Source organism: Corvus hawaiiensis, chromosome 8 (genome assembly GCF_020740725.1).
Source record: "Corvus hawaiiensis isolate bCorHaw1 chromosome 8, bCorHaw1.pri.cur, whole genome shotgun sequence".
Lineage (NCBI taxonomy): Eukaryota > Metazoa > Chordata > Aves > Passeriformes > Corvidae > Corvus > Corvus hawaiiensis.
Genome location: NC_063220.1, coordinates 15,851,641 through 15,868,827, shown reverse-complemented (window position 1 = coordinate 15,868,827; position 17,187 = coordinate 15,851,641). Strand labels below are relative to the sequence as shown.

General features: G+C 41.2%; 1 protein-coding gene across 1 annotated transcript; it reads right to left on the bottom strand.

Annotated features, from left to right (window-relative positions):
* Window positions 1-1,634: 1,634 nt before the first annotated feature.
* On the bottom strand, window positions 1,635-11,461 carry CCNJ (cyclin J). Its single transcript, XM_048311821.1, has 5 exons — window positions 11,131-11,461; window positions 9,173-9,383; window positions 6,530-6,829; window positions 6,279-6,438; window positions 1,635-4,805 (listed from the first exon to the last, which is right to left on the bottom strand). Exons 1-5 carry the CDS (start codon window positions 11,197-11,199, stop codon window positions 4,394-4,396), a joined length of 1,152 nt encoding a protein of 383 aa, XP_048167778.1. The 5' UTR covers window positions 11,200-11,461; the 3' UTR covers window positions 1,635-4,393.
* Window positions 11,462-17,187: the final 5,726 nt, after the last annotated feature.

The following is a 17,187-nucleotide window of genomic DNA, read 5'->3' as shown; positions in this document are numbered from 1 at the left end:
TTTTTTTTTTTTTTTGAATGTTCAGTAGCAAATGCTTTCCTTTGTCAGAATACATGTCGTGTTTGTTGAAGTTACAGAAATTTCTTACATAATTCTGGGAAAGAGCAAACTGTAAGCTTCACAACTGTACTTGTGCCCTAACTTCTAAAATACCACAGAGATGGAGACTAAAAATAACTGTATTTTGTTATTGCTGCTTTACTTGGTGTTTTGAAAAATTGCTGTTGACAACCTTTTAATACAAGACAACCAACTGGGCACTTGCACTCAGATAAGGCCTTATCTACTCACAAGACTTTTGCTCCTGTGAACATTCAGAATGCAGAGTTAATAAATTATTAAAGGAGGACACTTTCTGGCTTATATATATTTTAACCACAGTATTACAGTTGCAAAAAGTTTTTATTTCTGGTGATGTGTCAGTCACTAAAATGTTGACTTTAAATTTTGTATTTTAACCTAAATTTGTAAAGCTGGAAGACTATAAATATCCTCCTATTTAAAATAAATAATGAACCTGGGTCATGGGAAGCAGAGATAAGGCTTTTCTTGTTATGTACAAACACAAAAATAGCTTCAGACTTGCAATTTCAAATCTGAGACTTCTGCTGAAATGTTGAAAACTATTTGGCAGTCCTTGTAGTTGTTAGGAGACTCATAAATGTCATGGGTAGCTCCTATTTTGTAATTACAGTGAAAAAAAAAAGCAAACTTGAGATTTCAAGGCCACAGTCTAGACAGACTTGACTTCAAGAGTGAGGACAAAACTTTCCAGATCAAAGTACCCATATAATATGCATGCCATCATTATATTAGAGCATTGCCCCCATTCCTCACTGGGATGGAGTACAGCTTGCTCTCCCTCTGGCTCTAGATCCTCCAAAAAGGTTTTCACAATCAGTGCTTTATTCCTAAATGGAATGAAAGCTAAGAGGCCTCACAATTTCATTTTCTGACTTCAGACAAATTAAATTCTAAGCAAGCATATTAATTTTTGGGACTCTAGCCATAATCACAGCCTTGTTACAAATATGAAATGTGTGAAGTGTTAGGAAGAAATAGAACTTCTTCTAGTAAGCAGCAGCTATCAGAAGTTCAAAACAATCAAAAATATTTGTGCTAGGACACATCATGTGATTTTATGCAGCCTGCAGCATGACTGAGCCTTCACAGCTATTGTAAATAACACAAGTGCTTGTAGCTCTTGACAAGAGGCTATTCCCACATCTCCTAAATGATTTCTAGTATTAGAAATCTGAGATTGTCAGTATTAATGGTTGCTTTTTTGTATGAGAACAAAATGAATGCACCCACTGGCTCTTGAACTACTCAAGTTCTTTTGTTCTTTATTTCTTTGTTACAGCTGTGTACTAGACTCATTGTTGAAGTGTACAATACTTAGCATATGCTGGGGCTGCACTTAGTTTTAAAGCCCCTTCCTGCATGATTTCCTTCCTATTTTTTTTTTTCAATTGTGAAGTCTGAGTGTTCTTGAAGCTTATGATATGTCACAGAAAACAAGGGGGGAGGGAGAGAAAGAAGTCCTTACAGCTTCAGCCCATACACAGGGCAAGACAGTTTACATATTTTTTTAAAAAAACATAATACAAAGCATAATACACTCTGGAGCCTTCTTACTCAAAACTAGTTTTATTTTAAAAAATAAGTTGAATGCATAGCACTCACAAAGATTCCATTGTTTTGGACATTTTGCATTTAGAAGCACCATTCTTATTTATGCCATAAAAAACACATTTTGGTTCTAATAGTAAGAACAGTGTATTTTTAATGTACACTGATAAAGCCCTTTTAAATAATATAGATTGAAACTGTTCAGTGTACATTTTCTGTCATCATGATGCAGCTGTAGTGTCAGAAAAAAACTCAGACTAAGTAATAAATTAAAAACGAACAGCATGTAGTGTATCTTTTTACAACTGACCTAATGTCTTAAAATAGTCAAATTAAAAATACCCTATTAAATGTAAATCTGTGGTATTAACTAACTGAATAAGCCCCCCACCCATTATAATTCCAGTGTTAAGTATTAGTTAAATTTTTATATATCAAATGCCTATGGGATAAATTTACTAATACCCCCAAAAAGAAGAACCTATACTGCTGTGTCACAAAAAAAGATGACAAGTTAGCTGATGGAAAGATTTTACAGAAGAAAAATGCTACAGGCATCTGCTGTTATTTCAAGTCATGGTCTATTACAAGACTGTACATTCATAGCATCAGAGGTAGTTAGAGCACTGAGGACTTGGATACAGCATTGCAACAAAATGAAACCAGCAGAAAGAAGTCCATTTCCCTCTAAAATGGGTAACAGTGCCGAGTAAAAAGCATGGCATCTTATGAGGTGGAAAGTCTCTACTTAACACTACTCTCAGACATGGGGAAATATTTATTCAGAGATGAAGAGAGGAGAGGAAAAGAACCCAAACCAACTTGCATTTTAATGAGGAATTGATCACACTATGCCTATTTCAAAGTTGATTCTCTAGGATAAAAGAGAGTCATCTTTTCCATTCACCCTCCTGTTCTTGACCTGCACATCTATGCCACAAAAGCCCACAACAAAAACTGGGATTTAAAAGACAAAACAAAGAGAAAGAGGATTTCTTCTCCTAAACAATAAATAGGTTTTTGTAGCATGTTATAATTTAGCCCCAGGAACACAGCTGTCTTCCCTCCATTCTGAACATTATGGTGATAAAGCCTTCATCTTCATATTGATAATGTAACTTAATTGCCCCTGCAACAGTTTCTGTAAGAGCCACAATAATTCAGTGTCATTCGATGGTACACTATTTTAAGTGCTGCCACTAAGACAGGGGGGAAGATGGTAAAAGAACAATGAAACAACCAAAAAAAAAGCCTTAAGCCCATATACTATAAAGATATTTTAAAGTAGTAAGAATCTTGCCATTCATACCACTTCCTCCCGTATTCTAGCACAGGAGGAAGTCTGATATCTTCTTGTATTTAAAAAACAAAAACAAAACAAAACAAAACAAACCACCCCAACAAACACACAAAAAACCCCAAAAACCATCTCCATTAATATCTCTACCATAGCTTCCATCCAAGAGGCGGATGAATGAAGCTTTCTACCCTCAGACTATCCACTCCACAGGAGATAGTGTAATTCCATAGAGTTATGTAATTAGCACCTTACTTGTGATGAAGCAGATCACTCTGCAAAATATTTCTGATCCACCCATTTGGAAGAGCAAATCTCTGTATCTTGTTCTAGAACTCCCAAATAGTAGAAGAAAAAGTTGCCCCTTTATTACCTGAGAGTTTCTCTCCACTATAAGCCTGACAGAACTGCATTTCTGTCAGCATTGAACTGTACTTTTTCTGTAGGGATGATACTGTCAGTACAACTGGAGGATGCTTTCTGTTGGTTAATAATATTCATGTGTTTGTGTGTGTGTGTATACAGAGGAATCACAGCACTGTAGTAGTTCTGGTACAGTACAAGTTCAGCTGAAACTTTCTTTTCTTCAATTACCACACTGCTGGGCAGTAGTTCACATCTACATTCTGTGAACTCTAACATATCCCTTTGGTACTCCGCATAGATGCCCTGAAGAAAAGCCACTCCACTTGCTATAATCTCTTCCCTCTCTGCCTTCCTTCCCCGAGTTATACCCAAATAGTGTACAAACCAGCAGCACAGAGTAATGAGTAGAAAAGTCCCTGAGTTAGTATGAAAGAGTTACTTTAAACACAAAAAAGATAGGGAGGATAAAAGAGGCAAAAATATATTGTCTGTCCTGTAAAGTACAAAACTTAAAAAACTAGCCAAAATACCAGTTAATTCACATGCCTTAGCCTAAAGCAAATAACCAATACAAGTGGTGAAAAAGGGGCAAGAGTATGGAGTTAGCCACATGAGAATTGTTTCTTCCTGTGATCTCCATGTACCTGTAGAAGTCTGGCATTCAGTGGATTCTTAACTTTCAGTCAGTACAAAGTAAGTGTTAATACTGTACGGTGGTATGACAAATGTCTTCAAAATAATACTGCATATCTCCTTCATTAAAAGGTGAGTCTGTAGTTAGTTCACAGCAGTTTTTCTTTTGAGTAGTATTTCATCAACACACATTAGAAGCAGAATATTCTGAGTGTCAGAGTAAGAACTTATTATCCCCAAGCATACAAATTCTTTTTTAGAGGATGGCCTGTGTGCTAATTTTTTGCAGTCTGTTATTTGAGCTGTGGTACTGGTTGCCAATCCAGCTGCTTTTTTTCTGGGAAGACACCTTTTTTTATTCAATTTTTTGCCCTCAAACTTTTTTGAGGTTTAACAAAAAAATGAAACCATTTGCCACACAACTCTCCGCCCTGAACAAAGAAGCACAAAACCATTTTGTACTTATCACCTCTCAAAGCAGGGAGTAATACAGGAATATCGTCCATTCACTTGGTATGTCCGGTTGTAGGAGACACTTATGCACGGCTTCACTTCCAGCGGCACAGCCAGCGACATGGCAGCACCGGTCTGTACGTGGCCTCGAGCCTGAGCACTGGTCTGTAAGGCAGCAGGGCAAGTCTGGAGTGGGTAAGAGGCTGTGTGAGTGGATGATAGTATCTGCTGGCAGCTTTGCTGCTGTGATGCTGGGTGGTGGTACTGTAACGAAGACTGATGAGCCTGGAGATACTGTGGTACGTGCTGCTGAGCATTGGCCTGCTGGGCACTTGGAGCTGGGGGCTGAAATACAGCGTGTTGGGCAGACTGAGCCTGTTGTCCTTTCTGCTTGTTTGCTTCCTTCACGTCATTATCATGCGCACTAAAACAAATTGAAAAGACAAAATGCATCAAAATAGATATTAATATAATTTAAACTCTTTTGAGTTAACATTTAAGAGCACTCTAAAAATGCTGCAGATATCGGACAGCTTCCAAAGCTTTAAAAAAAATAAAATAGTTTTAGCTACCATTTACAATCACCTAAGGTTTCAAAATTCAGTTAGGGTACAGTCTCTCTTTTTGGCATTTCACTTCATTGCATAGCAATAAAAAACACAGACAAAAGCCAAGTACAATACATGTAATACAGCGGGACCAAGAATTACAGTGAAATAGTTTGCTACTGTACTTTATTAGCCCAATAAATTGCCAGATTACCAGAACCTGAACTTGCTGCTTCTACTGCATTTAAGTTAAACAGAGCATAAGGTTTCTAAAGACAAGATACCAGAAATGTTTGTAGTATCTACATTACAGTACTTAAAAATCGTATGTATATTCATACAGGATCCTGTTCTGGAGAGCAGAAACACTTTTTTTCTTCCTCTCACCTTTTTTCTAGCCTATTCAGTACAGCTCACCTGAATTCCCTTTGATTTACACCTGTCTGAATGTATCTAGACACACTCTCTTCCTCAATTCTATGCAATTCTATGTTAAGCAGATGCCACCTACACTTTTCATTGCTAACTTTTTGATGGTGCCCTCCCTCTGTTCCAGAGCAATACTGAAAACACTTCTGCAACAGAATTTGCATGCTTTAGGTACTACTCCTTTCATTATCCACATTGGTGAAGCCAACAGAGGCTATCAGGGATGAAAATGTCACATTTCTAAGGCTGCTGTGGTTCTTCCAGATACAGCTGTGCTTCTACTGATCACAATTATGTTTAGACTTGGATAAGAGCAAATTTCTGTAGAGAGAAAGCAGACTGTAACATGTAACATGCCTTCCCAGGAAGGTTCACTTGGCATTCATTGGCATTTTTATCTCATGTCAGCTATAGTGCAAAAATGGATACAGCAAAAATAAATACAAACTCCTGGTCATTTCCTCCTGCCAAAGCTGGTCACTCAAATGGTCTGCACATTTGATCCATCATCTGTTTGGAGCATGCCTTGAACTTCCAAGGCATACAGTCTTCTCTATGAAAGCTCCTATGTCTTTGGTACTCTTCACTATCTCTTTGCTCTCTGAGCAAGCTAGAGAGATTGGGAACAAGCTATTTAAGATGCTCAAAGCACATGTTCAGTGGAAGTGCAAGGCAGAAGTTTATTTGTTGAAAGAACAGGAAAGAGATTAGATCTGATAAAGATTTCTCTTTTGAAAAGAGCAAAACAGTTATTTCCTAACAATATGTATCTACCAAACTTATGTGTGCCCTAATACATCAGTATTTTTGGAACAGAGGAATGGAAATTTATGAAGAAATGTAATTGCACTGTTGGCAGCAGTTAAGCATAACAACAGATGCAGAAATGGGCTTAAGAAAAGCCACTGCTGTTAACTCACATTAAGAGTCGCTCAATACATGGCACCAGGAAGTCCCAGGAGTAGGCAGTCAGGTGATGCAGCCGGGTAGGCCACGTGGGTGAGAGACGCAAGATAATCCTTGAAGAAGCTACACATGCAGTAGCAACTAGAGAAGGGGCATAATTTAAAAATTCATGATCTAGAAGGAAGGAATGAGAAAAAGATTCATTTAAGTTCGACACTGTCTGTCAAGACAACAAAGAAGTCATTATCTGAAATCTGTAACTCACCTTGCAATGATACTTCCAGAAAGTAATCGGCATATTTTGCCATATATAACTTAGTCTTCTCTAAGCAAACCATTGGCCAGCCATCATGAAGATCAGTCTCATGGACAGCAATAGAAAGATAATAGTCGATGAAATGAGCAGCAGTTGGGAGGCACAAATTCCACTGAAATGTTTCTAGCAACAACAACTCCATATGAAGCAAATTCTGTTTTGTTAGTACCAAATTCATGTTAGTCATACAACCCAAGCTGTTCAACTGTTCAAGTTTGGGAACACTGTCTTCCTTTTCTTCAAATTTACCTTCAGATGAACAGAAAGAGGAGGGAAAAAAAGGTTCAGCACAAATGAACTATAAAATTGATTGTAGCTAATGTCTTGTTGGTCATATTTCAATTCTACTATGTCAAACAAGCTTGAGACTTTCCTGCAGATGCAAAGCTCAAAAGGAATATGTCACTAGAGACAAAAAGGGGTATGTACTAAAACGGGCTAAATTTCAGCAGATAATGTCAAACACTGTCTAGGATATTGTGCAGTGCCATGTTTCCTGTTGGTTTTCCCATGCTGGCACACAGAAGCCAGCTGCCAAGAACAGAATATTAGGACATCACTGACATTGCATATGCAAGTTTTTGTCACCAAATTATTGTATAATGTGTCTCCATCATCAATGAAATACCACTTTGATGTGACTTGGCAAACACACCACAAGAGCATTTGGCTTTAATCACCCTCCCGCCCCCACACACCCTTTTTGTGTCTAAAACTCATTAGAGCATAGCTAGAGCTCCAGCCAACCTGACTGCTTTTAATGCCTGCTATGGTAGGTGCAGTTTTACATTTGAGATCTGGCAAACAAGTGGATTTCAGCAACATGAAAACCCCCTCTGCCACATACACTGTTTCCACCTTCCTTGGACTTCTAACTTGTCAGGCCTGTATGTTTTTAGCCTAAAGCAAAATTGTGTATGTAGAAAACCCATTAATAAGAGAAACAAGTGCCACATTTCCATACAGTTTGACATATGGTTGTGCTATTTCAATTTCATTGCAAATTCTTTCCATCTTACACTCTCTATTCAGTACTACATGATAGGTTGTAAATGCACATTCTTTGAGTTTTGCAGGACTGAACATACGTGAACATTTACTTTTTTCAACAGTGGAGGTACTTATATATAGGACTTAATCCAATACCACTGCCAGGCTGTTAGTTTTTGTTTCCCATACACCAGTAATTACAGAAATAAAAACTTCAGGAGTCACATAATAATTTCTCCTATTACTTCTTTAACCTTATCAGGTATATCGCAATGTCATAACTTATTACACCACTGACTAAACTGCTTGTTTAAGCCACATAGGGCAGAAGTTTAAAACAGCATTTTGGTTCTCTCTGAACCAATCCATACACTGCTTCTCAGAAGAGTGAGTACCCGAGGCCTTCAGATCTCTACTTGCAGCTTGCCATGAAAGATAGCAGTGGTTCATTTAAAAGAAAAAAAATTAAAATCCTCTTCAGAACATGAATTTAATTTGAAAATCCGGCATTAGTTCAAAGCCAATCCATTTTCCTAAATGGATTACAGTGGTTTCTGAGGCAACGTTTTCATACTCAGCACAACATCCTTTGCCAAGAGAAGATTACTGGCTGGTGGCACCTAGTCAAAGTCTGCCCTCAGAAGAATCTGAAACAACCCTTTTCTGGTTTAACTGTTCTACTAAATAGCTGTATTAGTGGACACCGGATGCAGTGAAAAGATGAAAACTGTCCAACACCACAGCACTCCAGTTTTGTAGCAAAGCAGGCCTAGAGCCCTTACTGGAGAAAATGAGAATAGATTCAGAGAAACAGATCAACATAAACTGAACCAACAGTTAGTTCTGCTGCCAGGACCAGTTTCTCTGCATCTATTGGTTTAAGAACAAGTGCCAGCAGGTTTCCCAGCAATCTGCACCCATATTTTTTCAGGGATATTGAAAAGGGGTTTCAACAAATGTTGAAACATGGATACACACCACAAGAATCTAGCTGAGGTCAATATAAGCAGCACTGTTCATAATGAGTGTTTGTAATTAATTCTATCTTCAGAGTACTGTGCATTCATGGATGTATTTTACCTATATTACATTTTGTATGTGACAATACATGATTTATGTTAGCCTTAACTTGCTTAAATAACATTGCAATTTACAAAATCTGGAGTATTCCAGAACTACACAGCACCATCAGCAGAACGCAGTGCAGTCTACACATAGTTTATTTAATTTCTTTCTTTATCACGGATACGCAAATTTCTAATTTCCAGCACAGGACCTACCTATTTTGAGATACCCCTAGAAAGACAGTCTTTCTGTTCCTACAACACAGGTCTTAAAGTTCACATTAGAATAACTTGTTTCCAAGTATAAACATTAGTTTTTAATCACCATTTGTTTTTTTCCTACCTCAGTTCCATCGGGGTGCCAACAGAAATCAAAACAAACCTAAAGAAATGCTCTACCTATTGGGCCAAACTGATACATGTTGCTCCTCTTTTGTAACTACTTTGTTTCCCCCACCTGCTCTATCCCACCAAGACACACCTTGCATTTGGCAGTAAAATCTATGAGTCTAGTTCAAGTTTGGTGCCACATACTTACTTGCTAGAAGTAAACAGGAAAGAGCCACCACATGCAGTTGCTGTGTGGATATGTCATAGCGGTCCATGAAGAGGTCCAGCAAATACACAGCCAGATGTCGCGCAGCAGGACAGAGTCTGAACCTGTTGCTCACAATGGCAATCAGGTCTGCAAAGTATCTTCTCAAGTGTAACTGAGGAGACTGGCCTTTGTAAGACGGCAGCTTCAGCTCCTAGATGGACAGCAGCAAGTAATTTTATTAAAACAATAAGTTTGAAGTGGTATCAGATTAATACAGCTGATATTTTAATATTTATAATGGAAATTTAAAAGGATTTCTCCCTTCTTCCTTCTGTTCCCACCATTTCAGAATCCCATTTCAGTGAACAAAATCCATTTGTTGTATTACAGAACAACTAAAAAATACTTTGTTTCTGCACAACATTAACAACTTAAAATTTAACATCTTTCAATTGGGCAATCCCCCAGGGTGACTTCAGCTTTTACCATGTCTGTTGTATTACCTCTGCTGCAAAGGCTGTACAGCAAGGGCATGCAAGTATTCCTCAGCTGCTTCAATGCAAAGTTCAACAGTTTAACTCAACCCGTCTCTTGCTACACCTCAATCTAAGCAACCAGACTTTGTACTTAAGTGTTTGCATGTTCTAGAGCTGTCAAATCTCCTGCTGATGCCTTCAGGAAAAGGCCACTGACAGGCAGCTGAACCTTAGGAAGAGGAATGGGGTGTACATGAACCAACATTTGCTTCATGTGTACGTTAAAACACTGACACAATCTAATTGATGTCACACTGACACTGATTACAGTGTGCTCTAAGGCAGTTAAGATCACACGGTCTCAGATTTGGGGGGAGGACCCATCAAAACAAAAGTCCTATGAACACCACATTGGAGAAAAATCTGTACTGTGATCTATCTTGAATATAAAATTTGGACTGGTAGGAAAAAAACCCCACCTCCTCCAGGCTCCTGCCTAGCAGCCAGTACCTCCTCTTGTATGCAGCGGAACAGCAGTGCCGTCCTCTGTTATCATGAATAAATTTATAAGATAGACCGTGCACCCACATGCTGCGTTTAAGCAGGATTTTGAGTACAATTACATTTCCAGCGAAAATTAACTTGATTAATTTAACTTAATGACATCAAGTCGGAATAGAGTCACACAAATTTTTCCACGTTTTAATGTAAACTCATATTGTTTGAAACAATCTACTGAAGTGATAAAAACCCCACAAACAAACTTCTCACCTACTAAGCTTCATAATTCACCTTTCACAGCACTAACTTAGCTTTAGTAAAGATAACTTTGGTAGCAAATGAATGATCCTGTCCTTCCCTTATTTCCCTCTATCACTGAAAAAGAGTAAAGCAGTCACGACTCCGGGAAAAGTAATCTGCTCATCGAGTAACATCAGGCAGCAAAAGCACATTTTTAGTAGGTTCAGTCACTGTAAACTGATTTTCAACCCGGGTGTTAAGATGCGCTTTATGAAAATAGTCCCGAAGAGCAACTCTGAGTCAGTCGAAGCAACTTCTAAGCAATTGCCTAAATCCTCGACTGTTCTTCATGCACTCAGGGTTTCTTTCACTGGGTTTTTGTTTGCTTGGTCAGGTATTTTTGTACCAATAACACCACAATGCTTTCTGCCGAGTTTAAACCTGGACCCACGCAAACGTCCCAAGAGCAGCACCGGGCGCACCGTGAGTCCTTCAGAGTGCAGCGGGAGCACAGTCCGGCTGCTCCGATCAGCTGTCACGGCCGCGGACACTCGGCCCCAACACCCACGGAGGGAAGACACAGCGAGTCCCAAGTTTACAAAAGCCAACTCCGCCGAGCCCCGGCGGCCGAACGGGGCCGCCCCACACACGGTCCCACCCGCTGCCCCCGCGGCGGCTCCGATGGCCGGAGCCTCACAAAGGCGCCGGGGCCGCCCCCCAGCCTAGCTCCCCCCCGGCTACCTTGTATCGAAGCGCTTGGTGGATGTCGGCCGCCAGCTGTCCTGTCCACCACTGCGCCTCCAGCTCCATCGGCGGCGCGGCGCGGCACCCGGGCCCGGGCCCGGGCACCGGGGAGGAAGCAGCACTCGCTGAGGGCGGGACGGGCAGCGCCACCCTCGCCCCTTTCTGGCTCGCCCGCGGTTAACCACGATCAGCTGCCGCGGGGCGCCCCCAGCCCCCCGGCCCAGCTGGCCGCCATGCGGGGCACAAGTGCGGCTCGTTAAGCCGCCCCCTCCCGCCGCGGGGCACGGCCGGGCGAGGGGGTCGCGGAAGTGGTGGCGGCCGCGGGGGAGGCGGCGGGGCGCGGCCCGGGACACCCGAGCGCGGCGCGGCGGCCCCGGGGCTCCGCCGCCATCACGCGGCGCCGCGCGCCGCGCCCATTGTTAAAGGGCCGCGCGTGTACAAAGCCGGGCAGCGCCCGCAGGCGCCTGCCCGCCCGCCAATCGCTGGCCGCCTTACAGCGCGGCCCCCACGGGCGCCAATCGCCGGCCGCTTTACAGCGCGGCCCGGGCACCAATCAGCGCGCGGCGGTCGCGGGCCGGAGGCGGGGGCTCTGGGGCCGAGGAAGGTGCCGGCGGGGCGGCCCGGCCGGGCTCCCTCGGTGGGCAGCTCTGTGGGGCCTCCGCGCTGCCCGGCGGGAGAGCCGGCGCAGCGGGGCTCACTCGGCCGCAGCACAGCGGTCTTTGGGCCCCCATGAGCGCCGGGTAGCACCTTTTCTTTTTCCCCCCCGTCTTCTTTTCTTCCCCCTCCCCTCATTTCCCCCGGCTCTTTCCCAGTGGGCTCAGCTGTGAGGTTTCAGCACGTGGCGCTGGCAGCGCGCCGCTCAGCTCTTGCCCTGCAGGCGCGTTGTTCTGGTAGCAGTGCGGGGCGTACACGCCTCCTCGGAGCTTTGAAACTCCAGTATTGGATTGATTTGGTTCCCTGCTGGTTAAATCCCGGGAGAAGGTTTGCAGGAGCACGCATCCTGCCTTTCAATAGCCTGTGCCGCTCAGCTGAGCGGAGGGCTCCGTGTCCTGGCAGCTGGTGACTGAGAGCTCTCACTCGTGCCCCTGGTTTAGCAGGAGGTGCTCTGCGCTTGCTCTGTGTTCATAGAGCCTTTTCCTTGGTGCTTTATACTCCCCGGTAACCCCCCGCTATGGACACCTTACGAAATAAAACTTAGTGCTTTACATATTTGAATTTATAAATATTGAAACAACTAGTTAATGAGAATATAAAACCTGGTACAACAGGTGATGCAAAGCGATGGAGAAGAAATGCTTTGGGTGCAATTTTTGTTGAGGGAGTATATTTAATTTTTTGTTTCTACCTTTGCTCAGACATGAATTTTTCCTTTTAATTAAGAAAATGGAAACCAACTTTTTGACATAACCAGTTTAATGACTCTGTAGTGGGAACTGTAAAAGCCAGTTCCTTTCAACATGAGTGTCTAATGGGTAATCCTATGGACCACAGCGGTCCCTTTCATCTGAGGAGACGTGCTTATAGGTGAAAGCTTTTGTTTTTGAGGACACGTTTTTGGACAGTTTCCATTTATGACAGATGTTGCTATAAAATGCTACATAGTTTTCTGAAGGAAAAAGCAAGAAAAGTATTTTTTTTGTGCCTAATTGCAAAAACATTTTAACTATTTAGATTAGCTGTCTGAGATCTATGGACTATTGACAAATCAGCATTTTCCTTGTCCAATGGGTTTTTGTCTTATTTCTATACATTACTTTATAGGTAAGTGCATGCTCAAGCTAATTTTTATATTTGCAGATACATTGTTTTTAAATTGTTTATCCTTGAAGAACGTGATATGAAACTCTATGTTTCAAGGATAAATCTCAAAAACAAATTCCGAATGGAGACACTGTCTTTTATAACATCTTTATGGCCTTCAAAAATGTGTTGCCTGCATGAAGAGAAGGCTAATAAACACCCGCATGCTAAAACCTGTTACAGTGGGACCAAACAGGGAAGTGATGTTCCTTCTCTTATTGCTATTAGCAGTGCTGCCTCCCTCTAGAGCTTTTAAACACTGTGTGGATTAGTCTGGTGCTGAACTGTTAAGCAGGGAAAAAAATACTGATACTTGATGGCTTATTTCTAATATATGCTTGATTGACTTGGATAGGAAACACCATCCTCGTAAGGCTATGTACTCTGAGAACTATTTAATGTATATATAATCAAGAAAAACAATGATGTCATTGTTACTTGCCACTCTGCAAAGTGGAGTAAGCTGTGGAACTCCCAATTTCAGATTCTTTTTCCTAGTTCACATTACAATCTATGTTAATTGAGTTGTTGATCTTGTGAACCGTTATATCTTTTGCTTTTCATGCAATGAAAAGATAAGTTTGGAAAGAGCTTCATCATCCTGCCCAAGGCCAGGCTTGCTCCTGGCATGCATTTTTCTAACCTTGGAGACATTCAGAAAATCATCCTATTGAAAAAGCCAAAGCACTTAAGTACAGCTGGGTTATCTGCAGGAAGCTTGCATCCTATCAGCTGTTAACAATCAGCCACTGGAATAATCTCCTCAGGGAAGTGATGGATTCCCCAGTGTTGGACACTTTTAAGATTCAGTGGGATAGGGTGCTGGGACATCCTACTTTTGCCAAGAAAGTTTGGATGAGATGGATGGTGGTGGAGCTCCCCTTCCAACTTGGTATTCTATGACCTCAGTTTATGCCTTAGCCCCACCTGGAAGATTTGAGAACAGTCGTGGAGTGCCTAACTGAGGCTGATTGTTTTCAGAGTTCAGAGTTTGCAAGATCACAGTTTTGGGGTTTGAATGGGAATGGGAGTAGCATTCTGTAGCACTGTAATGAGTAGCATGCAGTAGCACTGTAATGAGACTAGGTTAATACAGCTTCTTTGCATGCCTTATAATCAATCCTAAATGTACTAACCATTGGAGTTTTTTAGCCGGTCCAGATTTTATCTACTTTTAATGGTCAAGGCTGTGTACAGTGCTTTAAGTATTCCTACCTTAGTCCCCTGTATGTAAGTCAGGATGGAACAAAAATAACTCAGTGAGTCCTTAGAATAAACAGAGGATATTAAACATGACTTTCAGTGGCAATGGTTATATTTCCATTAGCAGGAAACTGAAAGCGTGAAGTATGCATAGTATGTAGAACCAGAGAAAACAGCAGAATTAAATATTGTGGAACCATTTTGAAATTGGTATCCTCTTTCTGTAAATGACCCTGGTTCACCTAAGCAAATATGTGTGTCTCAGGGGGGAATGGAATTGGCTGTGAGAGCTGCTGTCTGTGCTTTGAAAAGGGGCCAAGTAGCAAGAAACACCGTTATTCTTGGAACTCACCAAGAAAAATTATTACCCTGAACTACATCCAAAACAGGCTAGAATGTAGCCTGTGAAATCTGGACTAAAATCCCTGTAATATTTTTGTGGAATCTTCTAAAGAGGATGCTGCAGAAGTCTTACAATTTATGGACCTGTAATTCACAGGTTATAGTCCTAACACAGTTTCAGACATGGTGGGTGAGCTGGCTTCTCTTTGTAGTTACTGGGCGGTTAAATCTATCTCAGGAGTTGATGCATGTATTTGTGTTTAAGCTGCTTTTTCCTCCCCTGGTTTTCTTCTGGTGGTTCTTCTTGGCCTGTGGAAAAAGAAATGTGACTTCTAAAATACAAATTAAGAACTTGGAAGTAATTGCCAAGTACAGCAAATGCTCTGATCCTGGAAACCATATTAGAACCTGTTTACCCCTCCTAGTGTAAAAGGATCTGTTTCTGGTGTACTGTTCTTAGTTTTAATGGTACATCAGCCACAGAGAACAAGTTTCTAAAGACTGACACACTGTTCTACTTATGTGCCCCTTGTCATATGATACATCTCTGAAGTTTGGATTTATCTTGACTGACAGAATGAGATAAAACAACACAAAAGCAGCACCCGGGATGGAAGCTAAATTCTGGGGTGACATAGCACTGAAAGAAATATTTAAATAATGGCTCAATTGCTATGTTAATTGTGGGTTTTGTTTATTGGTTCTTGCTTTTGTTTTGTTGGTCCTTGGCTTCTCATCTGAATAAAGACATGGTAATTCCTTAAAAGACTTTTTGAAGAACTTCTTTTTTGGAATTAAAATGTAAGAGAATCTCAGTTTTGTAGAACTGAGAATTATTTAAAAAAAAAAAAAAAGTCAAAACTTAGTTCCTGAGTTTCTTGGGGCTGAGAAAGTTAGCTCTGCTTTTGTTCTGTCCTTCTTGATCTTATTTTCAAACAAAGACTGTATCTGATGACATTCATAGCAGTAATATTTCAAGTGCATTTAATTAAAGGGAATGAATCACCCTGAAGACAGCACAGTAATTGCTCACAGAGCTCTTTTGCAGCATGGTTGTAGATGAAATGCACCATGTTAGTAAAAAGTCTTAACACTTCAGAAGGATTAATGAAGGAAGTCTCCTACAGAAAGTACTCTGGGGTTGTATTTGTAAATCCTGCATTGAATGCTAAAGGTACTCTGTGGGTAAGATTTTCAAAGTTGTCTGGGGATTTGAATTCCCAGATAGCTACTGAAATGTGATTAATAGATTTGAACTGAGCTGGTAAATATCCTTTGGAACTGTTGACTTTAGTTTTTAATATGGCTATTAAGACAGAAAACATCTGAGAATGCTCGGGCCTGAGTGATACATGCTTTTCATGAAGCATTTTAATGAACAACTTGGCTTTAAGTATTTTCCCATCTTCTGGGAAGCTATTATAAAAATGTGCACCCATAAATGTTTATTTGGCATTAGGGTAAATGTATATGTTTTTGATAATGTGTTGAATGAAGGAAACATTCGTAGAAGTGGAAGAATGTTGGTGGATATAATTTGTACTGGAGGGTTGTTCTTTTCTGTAAGTCACACTCATGGTTGTCAGTAACTAGAAAGATGGGAGGAATTTTGCATCTAAAGCAAATGTACTTCCTGCTTGGAAGGCTTCAGCTCATTTGACTGGAATTTAGTAAAGGTTATTTGTTGTGCAGTTAGCTCAGGGATGGAGGGAGAGCAGTTAGGAATATGCTGTTGTTCCTGTCAAACATGTTTTGATTTACTTATATTCACAGAATTTAAGTAGGGCAAAGTGGCCTGTTCCTTTTCGTTTCAAACTTAAGGTCCATCACAGAATTATTTTTTTTCAATATAATATCTAGGGTTGCCAATTAGGAGCCAGCCCAGGCAGAGTACCACAAAGTTAATGCCTTTGTCTGCTAGGGGTGGCCCAGGAGGAGAACTGTCTGCAGACGTGGGACAGGGACACTTATCTTTGTGGTGCTTCTTGTTTAAGTACTTGACTAGTGTGATTCCATCTTGGTAGCAGCCCAAACTTCACAGCTGCAGTTTCTTGCTAATGAACAGCCAATTGCTACTAGTGAAAGTAACTAAAATTATTGTCCTCTATTCAGAGGACTTGGTAAACTTGTTTCATCTGTTGGGATTTACATGTACAGAGGTAGAGCAGAGATGTGTAAAGCACTGCACTTGCTTTTAGGTTAGGGAAGGCTACTACAAAGTCCTTCTGGAGCTGTATCTTCTCTGGGATGAACAAGCCCAGATCACTCAGCTTCTCTTCAAAAGGCACGTGATCCAGTCTCTAACCATCTTGGTGGCCCTCTGGTGGATTTGCTCCAATTAGTCAATGTCCTTGTTGTACTGGGGGCAGGAGGGTATCCTAAAACCGGATGCAGTATTCTAGATACGGTTCAACAAATGGTAAGTAAATGGTAATAATAACAACTACTTTTGCTATGGCTCTGTTAACACAGGCCAAATGCTGCCAGCCAAGGCATATTGTTGACTCCTGTTCATCTTGCCGCTGTAGGAGCCTTCAGCTTCCTTGTGGTGCTGGCTGGTCTGTTTTGTGCTCCCTCCAGGATGTTTGCCACAGTGTGTCACAGCATGGTTTACTCTGTGTCCACAAAGCAAACAAACAAACACACACAAAACCTGGCCAAATATGAAGAATGGTAAATTTCAGCTGATTTGGGGACGGGCTAAATCCT

Excerpts from the sequence above, each read along its gene's own strand:
- CCNJ (XM_048311821.1), bottom strand. The coding sequence starts at position 11,199 with ATGGAGCTGGAGGCGCAGTGGTGGACAGGACAGCTGGCGGCCGACATC. Across the intron at positions 6,830-9,172 it reads TTCCTGTTTACTTCTAGCAA|GTAAATTTGAAGAAAAGGAA; the intron begins GTAAGTATGTGG and ends GTTCATCTGAAG. Across the intron at positions 6,439-6,529 it reads TCTGGAAGTATCATTGCAAG|ATCATGAATTTTTAAATTAT; the intron begins GTGAGTTACAGA and ends CCTTCCTTCTAG.